Source organism: Phoenix dactylifera, chromosome 17 (genome assembly GCF_009389715.1).
Source record: "Phoenix dactylifera cultivar Barhee BC4 chromosome 17, palm_55x_up_171113_PBpolish2nd_filt_p, whole genome shotgun sequence".
Taxonomy (NCBI): domain Eukaryota; kingdom Viridiplantae; phylum Streptophyta; class Magnoliopsida; order Arecales; family Arecaceae; genus Phoenix; species Phoenix dactylifera.
This window is the reverse complement of record NC_052408.1, coordinates 3,383,515-3,398,832: the sequence shown is the minus strand read 5'-3', so window position 1 is coordinate 3,398,832 and position 15,318 is coordinate 3,383,515. Positions and strand designations below refer to the sequence as shown.

Here is a 15,318-nt window from a genome sequence, read left to right as displayed (position 1 = left end):
AGTGAATTATAATTATAAAGCACTGTTGTGCAGTATCGTATTTAGCCCAATCTTCTACCAATTTTAGACATACTTAAAATTTTTTTATATTACTTAAGAGCTAAATATTTTTTTTATTTTTTTTTGAAGTACATTGCTACTGGAGACTCCCCCTCCCCCTCCCCCTCCCCCACCCCCACTATATAAACGACAACCAAATGGCTCCCATCCCTTTTAATACACAGGCGGCTAGCATGTGCATACTCCATCTCCATCACCCACCACGCATCTAATGAAGTCCAAGCAACTCGATTGAGTGTACAAGCAACCGTCGACCTAAGTGGAGGACACCAGTGACATCAGATAGACCAACCCTTCTCGTGTGTTCCCCACTAAATTTCCACCGACTGATCAAAATCAAGACATATCTACATAAATGGGGCTGACCTTAAGGCCCTTTCGCTCCACCAATCATTTGTTAGGATTATCTGACTCAAGGTTTAATACTCTAAAAGTTCTCACCTCCCTCTCTATATGTATGTATATATCCACAGAAATTTACGTAGAGGGCGGTAGAAAACAAGCAAATTTGGACGGAAAATCTGATCTCCATTGGCCTCATTTCTATCTTCCTTCTCCTGGGTGGTGCTCTTCTTCTTTCCCTTTGTTCTCGGCCTCTCCGTGACTGGGGGTGGGGAGGAGAAGGGAGAATCAAGAGGTGCCAGTTTTTTCCTCTTTCTTTCAATCGGTCCACCGATTTCTTTGGAATGAGGAGCCCATCTATCTGTGGTATGAATCCTCTTATCCTTCTTTTGGTTTTGTTGATTGATTTATTTTTTAGAATCTATTTTTCTATTCCCCTATTAAAAGAATCTTTCCCCCCTCTGTAGCTGGATATGAGGGGTTTTATTGCTTTGATTTTCGCGCTATTAGTGTTAGCTAGAAGAGAATTTTGGGGTATAGATTTTTGGGTAGTTAGAAAGTTGCGATTTCGATGATTTGGATTGGGAGATTGGTGCTGCTTTAGGTTGATATGTTGTGCGGTAGTTGTTTCTGGAGGTGACTCTGAATTGGTCGCTCTGGGTCAGTGGAATGAAAGGTTTGAAGGTTTTTGGATTTGGGAGAATATTAGATTTTTTTTAAAAAAAAATGCTTTGAAGAAGTAAATGATTGCGACTGAAGTTTCTCATGGAGATCATATGGTGGAGTTCTCTAGTGGCTGTGGTATATATGATTAGAATGAGGAATTTGGATGATGATTTGATTGATCGCTGATTGTTTGTTGCGTTTTGATTGAATTTATTTGAGGGAACCTTGATTTTGATTGAGCCCATCATTTAAGAATGTTTCTTTGAGAGTCATGTTGATGTCTGGAATATTAGTGCAGCACATAAATTTGGTTTGAGAGATTCAATGAGGGTTATTTACTAGTGCATATCCAGAAATTCTTTTACCAACAATGTCTACTGAACACTAGAATCTAAAGATGAATCAGGATGATGAGTATGATCGTATGTTTATTTCCCATGATGAGAGACACTTCCATATAATGCAATATGGAAATATGAGTTGTATAACTCAAAAATCCCCTTTAGTTTTCTTCCAAATGCTAGCCTTCCTCAGACCTAATTGCATTAGGTACCCATACTAGTGTTGGGTAGACATTGATACTATAATTGGAGATGCCTGTCTAAGTGTCTGATATGACAAGAGCAAAGAAACAAGATGCAAGGAAAAATACAAAAAAAAAATCACTTTAACCATGTAGTAGATTGAGTTTTATATTGTAATGTAGAAAATACTAAAAGGCAGCATTTCTTCATTCATGGCCTATTGATTTGATTGATCTCTTTTTCTTATTCATTCGACCTGGGGATGAAAAAAGAGTTTCCATAAAAAGAAAAGGTTCTTTTATGCAATGCATAACAGGCAGGCCTCCTGTGGATTCGTCCAACTCAATGAATGAAGGGGGGAGTATGAGGAAGGCCGACTTTGTTTCTATATGAAGATGAAAAAAGAAAAAGGGTCAAACATTTCTTTCTTAAGAATATGACTGAATGAGGAAGAGCTCCTTATGTGGTATCACTTTACCACCATCTGAAATGCGCGAAACTTCGATTGGTGGAAGCCAGTCCATGAAGATTCTCCCTTCTCTTATGTGCAATTCCCATGTAATTGACAAGTACTTTATGGATGTTAATGCTAACTTACTAGTAATCAATCAGCTCATATCATCATCACAATGTAACTTTTTAAAAACAATCATAAGTATATTGGAAAAGGAGGCATATTAGTAAATTTGTGAAGCTTTGGAGACCATAAAAGTGGTTACAAATATGACTCATGAAATATAAGGTTGTTCATTTGCTGTTTGCATTTACAACTTAAGGGCATTTACATCAATTGTTGTTACAAAAGATGCTAGCATGGTGAATTACGTGTTTTTTTTGTTAAACTCTTGCAGAATACTAAAACAATAGTAGTGGTTGGCTCATTATTATTACTGTTATTAAATACATGCTTCTTTCTAGGAATTGATGATTAGTTTGGGGACAAAATATGTATGCCATAACATTGTTTTGTTAATATATTAACCTTAAAAAAGCAATAAGAGCAATCAAAGCCTGATTCTAGTTATGTTAGGTATTGTTTGAGAGCCATGTCAAATTCGTTGTTTGAAGAATCTCTCTGCACCATTTTTTTTTATATCAACAATCCAAAATCTGATGTGAATCTAAAGTATCTGATGCATATCTTACTTAACTATACACGCCGACACAGATTTCCAAGATGCACTGAATTGGCCAGGTAAGACTGACATGAACATGGGTTCAATATAGATTTTTTCATGTTTACTTCAGGATTGTGGTGTCATTACATCAAGATGATTGTTCATCTACCGTGATGGCTTTGACTACCATATGTACCATCTACTGTAAGAGTTTGACGAGTTCTGGATGCACTACATGATTCATATGTAATTGCATGCATCATAGTTATTCATGGCTCTAACCAACATAATTTTATAGGACTATGTGTGATTTCATTCACATGACTGACGTACTGAATGACCATGATTTCATTTTCTTAGCATATTTGAAATATTTGGTTGTTTCTTAACATTGAGACACTCTAAAATGTAAATACTCAAAACATTTGAACCATAATGAGCTTTGAGAGAAGATACAATCATGAAAGCTCCATCTTCATTTTTAGGGTGTCAAGTTTGGCGAGGACTCATTTATCTGAGCCAACCAACTGAACCCAACCTCGGGCCTGACATATTGGGTTAGTTGGCTGTAGCTAACCCCACCCTACCAGCAAGTTGGGTCGGGTTCAGATCAAAGGCCCTTGACCTGTCGGGTCAGAGGCTTTTAATTAGAAACTCAGTATATATTAAATATATAGTCAAATTTGAAATGCTTATATAAGCCATTATATATTGATCAAATGATTATAGGCTTTGGTTGGGAAGAGATGGCCACCACTACCTGATTTCTAAACAAATAGGCCCTATTGGCTGCCTCCACCTCTTCTGCCTCCCCTTCTCTTCCTATGGCCACCCTCCACGCAACCCCCCCCCTCTTCCCTCCCTCCCTCCCTCCCTCCCTCCCTCTCTCTCTCTCTCTCTCTCTCTCTCTCACCCTCCCTCCCACCTCTCCACTGGCCATTGCCACTCCTCTCCATAAGTCATTGGTTTAGCTTCTCTTTGGCTAGCTTATCTACTTCAGAGTTTCAAATGGGTCCCTTTAGAAGGTGGGATGGATGTATCCAAGTGCTTGAAGATGTCTCTTGAGATGGAGATGATGTAGCCTGAACTCTTGCAAAAAGGAAAGTTGCACTAGTTTTCTTCAGGATCTACTTTATAGCTGTTAAAACAGCAATAGTTTGCTTGATATTTCAGAGGTTCGCTGCTACCGGTTGTGGAAATATATTTAGAGCAGCAAAGGGAAGATAGAAAGAGGATTAAGGAAAAAAAATTTAGAAAGACTAGAGAAGAGTAGATGGATAAGAGAAAAAGATGCAGATAGAAGATAGAACAAAAGAAGAAGGAGAATAGAGGAACAAATATCAATATAAGATTGGGGGGATGGGGGGCCATCCTGAAGCCTGTTATTCCACTCAAAATAACTCACATACAGTATCAATATTCACCAGCATCAGTGGCCAGAAGGCCTTATTTACAGACTAACTAGTTTCCTTTTCCATCTTAACTAGGACACTGTAAATTGGAAATAAATCTCAGTAATCAGTGACTGATACCCTCCTGCTGGCCACCTAACAATTTCCCACTTTGAATCTAACAGGATTCTCAAAATCTAAGCTAACTTCTATTGGGCACCCTAATTCTTAGTTTTTTGAGCATCAATTGCATCTTGATACAAGCCTTAAAATATGGAAAAGGAATCCTACTGCAAGTCATTCTTAGTTATTGCCCAAGATGCAGCACAAAAAAGTACAAAAATGTCTAAAATGAACAGTCCAAATTTATACATTTTTCTGCTAAAAATAGGAACCCCAGAAATTAAATGGGCCTGGTTCTTACATTGGTCATCCAGGCAGGTTCAAGTCAGGCATTCCTGACCAATGGGTTTGGGAGAGACCCATATGGATTTGTTATACGTTACTGACCCAACCCAACCTGACCTATCGACACCCTTATTCATATGAGATTCCTCCAACCATTTGTAACTTTCATTTAACAAGTTGTCAAACTAACTCTTCCATTTATTGTATTTTCCTAATAATCTCCAGGCTTATACCTTTTTGTGCTTTGTCAGTTTTCTGTTTTTATGGTTCTTTTCACTATAGCTGCTACTATCATGTCTACTTTATTACTCATGAAAATTATCTATTCTATTAATATCAGTAGTGATTGCTCATCATTTCAGTGAAATTGTTATGTTTATCATAAGTTGTAAGTTGGGTAAATATCTCTATTATGAAGTAGAATCAGACATTTAATGACCCATTAAATGGTGAAAGATGGTAAAGGAATACACTTGTAGAGATGCCATGAAGCATACTTCTAAGATTAGTGCACTAGCCTGCACATAATACATGGTGGGTCACATACTTCCCACTAAAAACACCTTAAATGGGCATGCAATTTCTTTTTTAAAAAATGTGAAATCTTGTCATTTACATGTCACTATTAGTGCACCAGCCTGCACATAATACATGGTGGGTCACATACTTCCAACTAAAAGCACCTTAAATGGGCATGCAATCACTATTATGTTGTTAGTCTTTCCTAAGACATTGTCAAATTTGGTTTCTTGAACTATATTAGATGTAAATATGTGAGTTTTTCTTTTTTTTCTTTTTTTTTTGAATCTGTCGATGGATCACTAATGGCTCTATTTCTTGACTGCCTGAGTGATGATCCAAATGTCCATGGATGAAGCATTGAACTCTGATTGTAAGCTCAAATAAAGCAATTAATAATAGAATTTTACGTGGTGTTTATTTCTAATGATAAAACAGACACTCTTAGAAGCACTACTTTTGTTAGGAAATGCAGTTTTAATAAATTCTTGAAAAGATTTATGTTGGGATCATATTTCACTATACAAGGTTTATGCCTTATGGCTTAAGGTTTGCACTGGATGTCTCCCATCTTTAAGTTTGAATACCTCATCCAATGGCAGAGCCATATTTTGCTTGTGGAGGGGCAAACCTTGCCCTTTATAAAATGCATAAATATAATTTTCTTCAAAGCATTTCGAGTATTTCAAAGTTGTCTGATCAAAACAAGAATTAACAGGAAAGTATTAATGATAATGAAATGAGAAAAAGGAAGTCAGAAGTTACATAGAAACCTGCCATTGATCTTCTTCTTCCACCTATTCTTCTTTTGAATGAAAAATTAATACAAGTTCCTCTTCCGTTTCCTCTCCTTTTCCTTCTTGCATCATGTGCACTTTTATATTGGAAAGAAGATCCATTTGAGAAAGAAATTGATATAGGAATGAAGTGAGCTGGAGTCTAGGAAATTTCAAACAAGATGGGACTAATGGTTGTTGAGTAAGACAAAACTATTTAGTTAATCATAACCATCTACTCTAATATGGATGCTCATCATATTCATTGGCTTAGAAGATGTCTTATTGTTTATTTGAAGAAACAAATCAGGCAAATATTTGGAAACCACAGACATCACTTGTAACAGTATCTATAGTTACATTCGAGAGGTATTATCATAATTTCCAAAATGAGACCATATTTTCAAGAGACCAAGGGCAAAGGATTGGTTAGCTCTAGCTATCCTGTTAAAAATCTATACTTTAGAGCAAGGGTTAAGGAACTCAAGTTCAGTGTGTAAACACTCGATTTGTACTAAATTGAGGTTGTCTCTGTACAAAAGCCTCTATTTGGGGCTGAATCGAACGAACCGTATCAGGACCGCTCGAATCATCTCGATTCAAGTAGTTTGGGGCATACTGCCTTCCATTCGGCCTTGAACTGTTGGGTTCACCAGCAGTATGGCTCGAGAGCCTTATGTCTCTTGATTTCTCCCTTTTTTGCCTTATTGGCAGAGGAAACACGGAGGAAGAGAGCGCAGGTGGCATACGCCTAGATTCATCATTTTTCTGGAATAAAATGATTTGGCTTGAAAAATTTCCATATCCAGGGTATGTGTCTTCTTTCCTCTCTTTTTTATTTTCCAAAAAGAGAGCCCAAAATCATAGATTAGTTGATAAATTGAGGGAAAACTATGTCCAAATCTTGTCTAATATGATTTGATGCTTGGTTTCATGTTCGAGAGCAAGATTCCAAGATTCAATTAGAGGATTTTTGGGGATTTGGGTTGAACCCCAAAACCTACACCTAAAAACTATTTTAATTCAAAATTAACATGAGCAAAAAGTGTTTTCTTATGAAACATTATTTATTTCACCTAAAATAAAAAGGTTTATTTTACAACCCTACCAGATTAATTTTCTTTATCCATTATTTAATTTAAAAATTAATTTTCCGAAAATAATTTTTAAAATAATAAATATATGTAAAAGTCAGGAAATATTTTTGGAGCATGTTTGCACTTGTGATATGCACATGCTATCAAATTTTCACAAATAATGGGGTCGATTTAGACATGCTCAGGTTCCACCCAAGCCTAGGCCCAAACACTAAATACACCTGAAATTGTCTCAGAATGTATCCATTAAGGTTGATTGTTTTATGATGTGTATAGGGCCAATCTACAAAATTCCTCAATTCAATTAAATTTAATTTTTGTAATTATTTAGAATTTTTAATATTTATTTTGAATTTATTTTGTAAAATAAGAAAAGATATAATTAAAAATCATATTAATGTGCTAGCTAATCATATGCTAATTTTGACTTGGATGATGTATTTTTTTCAATAAACTTTTTGTTGCCTTTTCAATTTTAAAAGCAATTTTCAAGTACCTTGGTGTTCCTATTTCACAATGATTAAAACTTGTGAGTGTGCCACATGCACAGAATATCATAAGTGATGCAAGTTCTTAATTTCGTTCGCCTTCTTTTTGTTGTTTTTTCATCAACAATGTCTTTGAAACTTTATGAATTCATGAATAACATATCTTAGATTTAGTTGTACATGCATTTATTGATTTGTACCATGACGAATTTGTGGTGCGTAATTGATGAGAGTTGGAAATTTTAAATAATTACCCAAACAAATAATTCTCACAGAAGAGAAATGCTGCTCTATGTGTTTGCTAGATCTCAAGGGACTACAAAATTAACAGCTTCATATGCTATGAGTTACCAAAATGCATCCTTATAATTTAGATCAAGACTATAGATAATTGGATACTTTGGGTTTAAGGCCCCTTTGGTAAAGAAATAAGAAAAAATGGGAATGAGGAAAGTTATGACATGTGGCATCTTTTTGGTTGTCAAAAATCTTATGCCCAGATAGAATAGCTTGAGATGTTATTTGGTCGATTTTTCTTAAATAAGCTTAAAAGTGGGATTTATATCTTTCTTTTTGTTTATATGTATTTTAGATTGTAAATTATGTGTTTTATGTGATGTATATGCATGTCTCTAATTTCCACATGCACGTATGACCATGGTTGGGATAGTTTACTCGATATCCAACATTCTTTCTTGCAAAAAATATAGCACAGATTAAAAAAAAAAGAACAAGATAGAAAATCCGAAAACCAGAAGTTCATTCCATCCCTTCTAATTAAAACGTCTCCAATATGTAATCTGTTCGTAAGTGCCAATCACACAAAAGTTTTAACTGTCTCTGGGCAACAACTTTTCCAAAGTAATGGAGCAACTGGGCAAATGACTCCCTCAACATGGTTCAAAGATCTATAGGAGTTGATTAAGAAGACCCTTGATGCAAACCATTTCCATAAAGGTTTGTCCTCATTGGCATTAGGCAGTGCCAGAGATACCACCTTTTACTGATTTAGTTTTTAATTCGTGCAAGTATAGGTTTCTATGATGAATGCTACCTTTTTGCCGATTAAGAAAATCTTTGAACTGGAAAAATAGATTTTAAAACAAAGGAAGAAAGCTAATATTTTGTGGAAATGGATGGATAAGTTAGATTCGGATGCTTAACGAAGAGTTTAATTTGGTAAGGTAGCAAACCAAGCAAAGATTGATTCATACAGAATATAATTTCCCCAATAACATAAGGAAAATCTGTTGATAAGTTAAAATATATTAATAGAACAGAAAATTAAGATAAATAGAACTAAAACAAACTCACTCCTTTACTCATTTTCTTCTTCTTGGATATTACTTGATGTTTTTATCATTTGAATTTATCCTCTCCATTCTTTAGTTTATCTTAGCTTAAAAATATCTGAACTTTTACATTGTAGATTTTTAAGGGGCTAACAGAGCATGCAACACAGGTACAACGTTGACTTACAATTTTCTTGGATGGATACAAAAGCCCAGGTAATATCGAAGACACCCTAATTATAGTTTTGAACATATGCACATTCCCAACTATGATGATTGGAACAACATGAATTGAAGTAGTTTTCCTTGATAATCTAATTTTTCTGAAAAAATAAATTAGTTATCTTTGGTGCATTATGCATGGTTCTAGCATAAAAATTTGGTATTAGTTTAGTAATTGTTGACAATGGCTTGTGAAGATAAATTTAAGCGAAAACCTTGGTCATCATTTTAAATTGCAAACTTAGAAAATGTGTTCCTAAATGATGCTGCGACCTAAGATTCAAACTTATTTGAAATTCAAGAAGCAAATAGCATATTAGTCACTTTGGCTGCAAAAGTAGTTATATGATTGAGCCATCCTTAAACAAAGTATACAGTCATAGAGTGCTTAACTATTACCTTTAATAGTTACAAAACAACATTACTTCAAATATGATGGCACTGGTGTTGCTTCAATAATCACTAGATCCAAAAGCAATCACAAGACATGGAGTCCACTTCCTCTAGAAAGGTCCACTACAGCCATCACTAGTCATTTTAACAAATGTTCTATTGAGGTTTTAAATACCATGCGATAAGGTCGTCCTAGTGTTTTCGTGGAATAGGATGCCCCAGTCTACCGATACTTGGGTTGGTGGATGTCCAATCCCATCGTGATCCATTTCTTGACTCGTCCTGTCCGTATACTCAAGACAGTGCCCCATCCTAGCACTTTGGATGGTGGGATGCCTCACCGTCCCACTGGTATTTAAAACCTTGTGTTCTATAATAGTTGGATTGAACTACACAGCTAATTAAGTAATTTTAATTTGAACAAAACAATTTAATATTTCATTAAAAATAAATGACCTTTAAGATGCAACACATGAATCAAGTTCATTGGAAAGTTCAACTGAAGTTTTGTTGGAACCATTTTATAGGGAAATGCCAAAATCAAAAGACTTTCAATAAGGAATGGGATACTATAAAAGGGATTAGAGCATATAATTGTAGAAATTAGTTTGAATAATTCACATAAGATTACATTTTCCTACAAAGTTCACTCGTGCCCTTAATGCCACTTGTGTCCTTATTGCTAATGAAGATGACACCATATATATGCTCACTAATAATATTGAGCAAGCCACGCATATCCTCAAGGTCTGCTTATGCCACCTAGCCAAGGTCTATTTCTGTTATCATAATAACTTATATGAGGCCAACCATACCACCAAGGAGTTCTGTCATTATTCTCATTGATAAATGATGTAAAGCATGCCATTTGACAAGGTCCAAATATATCTATCAAGTACGATATTGTTCAAGATTAAATAGAAATTCATATATGATATCTTGAAAAACTCCAATGTGTAAACATGCCAATATAATGATATGTAGAGAAGTTCTAATCAGAACAGTTTCAGTTTAGGGCACATAATGCAAGTTTCAAAAATATCAACTTGAGTCATATGATTTTTCAGATATTTTCAACTAGAAAATTAGAAATTGAATACCTAATTCAGAGTAACAGTGTCCAAAAAGTTTCCAGAAGAATTAATTGGGATCTTTCCATCCAATTACATGTTTCAAAAACTACATCAAATATTGACTGTAGAGTCCAAAATTTGGGTGAAATTCTGTGATTCACAAAAGACAGCTAGAGCTTTAAAGCATCATGAAAGCTCAAAATTGACTAAAAGGTTCAGAAAACAATCAAGAAACTACAAACTTGAAATTCCAAAATTTACTAGGTTTAGAGTTCAAAACAATACCATAGCTTGGAATTTACTACAAAATTCAAAAACATACAATCTGGCTCAAATTCAAGGTGTATGGTAAAGGCAATATAGAAGAAACCACAATTTGAAATTAGCTATGAGACTAGAATTTCAAGAACATAAACTTGAAAAATGACTACAAGGCACAAAGCACCTGCTAATATTAAAGCAAATACTAAATTCAAAAGCGTGGGAAAAGATTGCTTACCGATGCAAATGAAATCCACTAATCATCTCCAGGCTTTCCTCAACACCCCCTCTCTTTTCCTCCTCCTCAGCTTACAATTGTTGCCCCTATTTATATGTATAATAGGCCAGTTACCTACGTAGGCTTCTTGGATAGTTTGGCTTCCATTTACCTAAGATAAGGAACTACCCTTGCATTTGATTTTGGATTTAGTGAAAGTACTCAAAAGTTCAAATTCCATTAGAATAAAAAGTCAGCTTCCCAACTCAAGAACAAAATACTGGATTCTAGGCTGAGGATAAAATATTGGCATTTAAACAATGAGTTTTTTCTCGAATCTTAAGAGTTTGTGAATTCTGTTATATCCAAATATTGCTAAAACTTTAAGGTTCAGCAAGAAAAGTGGTATAACATTGCCTGTAAAGATTTTATCTAAAATGGTGTTAATCAACTCCTAACACTTCAGTGTCAGTGTAAGGTTCAGCAAGAAAAGTGGTATAATATTGCCTTTAAAGATTTTATCTAAAATGGTGTTGATCAACTCCTAACACTTCAGTGTAAGGATTCCTATTAGATGCTACACTTGCTCTTTTGATATATGTGGGTACTAAAAAGTTGTAGAAGATGCTGCATGTCCATCAATGAGCAACACACAAATACTTTAATGTATATAATATATAACATTATATATTGTATAATATATAAACATATTATACTAATATATATATATATATAATAGTATCAGTACCATACCATTCCAAGACAAAACCAGCACAGGGCTTGGTACCGGTATTTAAACCCTTGGATAAAACAACTCTGTTATTATGAATGATTGTGGTGTTCTGCTGCATTTTGAGTTCTAACAACCAAGTGTGGCACATTTCTTCTTAATAGTTGAAGTTTTAGGAAGCATATTTTAATGATAAACTATCTATTTTTCAGTATCATGTCTATCTGAATTGTTATTTCAAGATACAATAGTTAGTACCTCTTCTGGATATGAAGGTTCAAGAAAATTGGATATACATTGAAAGATGAAAAAGCTACCTAGGTACATCCAGGAATTGCACCACAAATTTCGTCAAAGAAAGAGCATAAACAAATAAGGTAGTCAAAAACTTATGCAATGGGTTTCATTGACGTCGAGTGGTTTTATGAGTATTCTGGAAATCCAAGTAATTACATCTTTAGTTCATGCTATTTTCCTGCTGTGCCGCATTAAAATTTGTCAAAACTTCATAATTAGCAGCTGAGTTCACGTCTTCGTTGCAGATCTATAGCATCATCTGGAGACTTATCGTCTATATAAAGCATGAATCTCATTAGACTTTACATAACCATATGGACCAAGCCAGGGCATGTGGGACATTTAAGTTGGGTGATCAAATCACAAGTGATGTCACTGTTCGCTTAATAAATAGAGATGGGAGGCCTGAGTTGTTCCCTTGCCACCTGTTCATTTTAACAAAAAAGTGCAAGTTCTTTGCAAACTGGCTTTCTCAGCATCCTAGTTATCCAATTACTGAATCTAGTAACTGCATCGAAGTACACTGCCTAGGATCTGAGTATGATCACTATGTTAAGCTCTTGAAGCTTATCTACCTCCCCGAAGAGTTAGTTTCAGACTCATGGGATTCTGTAAAATCTGCCCTTGGTGTTCTCCAAGCTTCCATTGCTCTTCAATGCGAAACAATCACCAAGAGCTGCATCCGGTACTTGGAGGCTGTGCCATGGGATGAAAAGGAAGAGGAGGAAATTTTGAAAGTTGTTCCAACCTTAGGTCCAGAAGCCATGCCCATAGTGGCCCGGATGCAACCTGTCGACACCAATGCCACTAAGAATGTTTTCATCTCTGCAATTCGCTTTGCTACAACCATTGAAAGTTCATTTCCTCCATTCGCAGATGAACTGAAGACTTCTGCTCAGGAACAAGTAGAGTACATGCTTCTGGAAGATGAAGAGACTCCATTAATTGCACTCGATGAAGATGTGAAGTACGAGGCGAGATCAGGCCTTGCCAAGATGTTTACCACTTTTGAGAAGGGACTCAGTTTGCTGCCCTCGGAGTATGATCAGTCACCAGAGGTGGCAGAGCAGAGAGTCGTGCAGAACCTATTGGACCTTGAGTGGATGTGTAACATACTCCCAAAAATGGAAATGATGAAGGATTTTGTTTCCACCTGGGCTTGCATCTCTGATCATGTGCTTGCAATAGTCCAAGATGAGAAATTCAGCTCTGGCTTGTGGGCGGTCAAAGCAAAGCTGATAGAAGTGACAGGGAAGGCTTTGGATGCCATTGGGTATGGGAATGTGGTTCTTCCAGCACCATCCAGAGTCCAGTTCCTCAAGACATGGCTTCCTTATATTAGGAACTTGAAGCCCTTGCTGGATTCAAAGAATGCTGATGATGAAGCATTTCCTTACAAGATGGACGGCGATCTGTGCCAGAACATTGAAGGGGCTATTACCTCACTGGTGCTTGCCTTGCCATCGAGCCATCAAGCAGACATACTCATGGATTGGATGCAGAGAACCGAGCAGTTGAAATATCCTGATCTGAGTGAGGCATTCGAAGTATGGTGTTACCGGACCAAATCAGCAAAGCGGAGGTTGCTGGTGGGTTTCAATGGAATACACAATCCAACCATCACCTTCTGAAAAGTCCGTATCTTAATTTTGTATCAGTAGGTGATTTTGGTTGAATTGTCATTGTTGCAAGTTGCAGCAGATGATAGCCTTTCTTGTCTAAATCAATCATGGTTTTTTTTTTTCTATTTAATAGTTTAAGGTAAGTAGTACTTCTGAATCTCTTCTAAAATTTGATTGCAAGATTCTTCAACTAAGCACAGATTTTGATAGGGGAACTAAGTGTTGCCTTCACCTCTGCTTTCTGAGGGTTGGCAAATAGACCTGTTTAATAAATGGGACGGGCTGGGGATTGGTGATTAAAGCCCAGTTTGATTTTTACCCCTCGCATTGTTTGTTTATATTTGATGTATTTATAAGCTTTGTTAAGAATTGTTACAATTGTTGTTGATAAACATGTTATAGGTTATTAGCAATATTTTAGTTATTCAAATTTAGCATTTCCTAAAATATTTTTAATCACTTTTAATATTTTTTTTTTTTAAAAAAAAGGGTCTGGAAGCTTAAGGCCCAAGGGCTGGCCTTGTGCCTGGAAGGGAGGCCCATAGCCTGGGTGGCACCTGGGTCTAAGTACATTATGTTAACATTTGGGCAAAGCTCAGCTCGGTCCAAACCTTGAGCAGTTCTATTTAGCATACGAGGAAAATAGGTGTAACTTTCGTCATCACACCCGTCAAAAGTTTCCAAAATTTTTATTACTTGTTACATTTTTGTTGAAGAGATATTGGGATGTTTATAACAACTTACCATGTGTGAAAATGACCTTACGAAGCTATATTATTGTTGGCAGTTAAATTCTCCACCACGGTGTGCGCGTCCCTGGCAGGTAAAGCTGGTCATGGGCGGGCTTGGGCATAAAAAATATTAAATTTTACATAGGCTCAACCCAAACCTCAATTAAACATGCATACAGTTTAAGCCCGAGGCCCAACCCATGATTACTTCTATTGGCAGGTCTGTGCAGGTGCGTGAACATGCCACCAGTATTAATATCCAAACAGAAGAAAGGGTGAAAGATTGATAATGTGGGTCTTGATGTCTTGAACTTTAAAAACTTTCACTGCTATAATATTATCTGTTAAAAAAAGGAAGAGGTAGGTTGTAGCGGGGGCTACGATTCTACTCTAAGAACTATAGATAAACTAGGATAACTAAAACAAGGTAAAGACACAGAAATAAAGTAAAGATAAAGATAATAACAGATGTTTGATTAGCCATAATGTCATTTCCTAGAGTTATATCCAACTGTTTATACATGGTATTATAACCGGTTTTGTAGCCGTCCAATCTCTAGTACTGACACATGTCCACATCTAGTCTTTCACTTTTTTGGTGGGTTTAGTAATTAGGGTTGACTACCTTCTACTCCATGTTTCAAGTCAAATCCCAAATCATATCATGCTTGCTTTGCAAGGCCAATAAAGGAACCCCATAGGTCATACTGGCTTGGCCTTAACCTTGACACAACTAGTCCTTTTTCGGTCTATCTTTGATGGTTATCCAGCTCATGCTAGCTAATGCTCTCCTTATTCAACCTGTAGGATGTTATATAGGTCCCATATTGAAGTTGGTATGTTCCTCTAAAAGGTGTTGAGGGCGCCATATTCGTCAATCTATTTCTCGACAACACAGTATGCTCCTTGGGCAAGACCAAGATGATATCAAAGCTTTAATTTCTAGGTGCTTGCCCAAGTATTTGGTTCGAGACCCTCTTAATTGAAATCCCCCTCTTTCGGGATTCCCACACTCTCCAAAAGTTGTCACCCCTCTAGCTATGATTCTAGCCGATATATCTTCTCTTCTTCCAAGGATTGACACGTGTCAT

The 15,318-nt window shown here is 36.1% G+C and overlaps 1 protein-coding gene across 2 annotated transcripts; it reads left to right on the top strand.

Moving 5' to 3' along the window:
• Positions 1-455: 455 nt before the first annotated feature.
• LOC103695508 (BTB/POZ domain-containing protein At3g05675-like) lies at positions 456-13,871 on the top strand. Of its 2 annotated transcripts, none has more exons than XM_008776859.3 (3): positions 456-768; positions 8,852-8,897; positions 12,120-13,871. In XM_008776859.3, the coding sequence occupies exon 3, from the start codon at positions 12,189-12,191 to the stop codon at positions 13,503-13,505; it is 1,317 nt and encodes a 438-aa protein (XP_008775081.2). In that variant the 5' UTR covers positions 456-768; positions 8,852-8,897; positions 12,120-12,188; the 3' UTR covers positions 13,506-13,871. The 2 variants fall into 2 exon arrangements, with proteins under 2 accessions (XP_008775081.2, XP_008775084.2); XM_008776862.4 differs by having other exon boundaries at positions 475-768; positions 8,819-8,897.
• The last annotated feature ends 1,447 nt before the right edge of the window (positions 13,872-15,318 follow it).

Bases quoted from the DNA above. Each gene is read 5' to 3' on its own strand.
- LOC103695508 (XM_008776859.3), top strand. From the start codon at position 12,189: ATGGACCAAGCCAGGGCATGTGGGACATTTAAGTTGGGTGATCAAATC.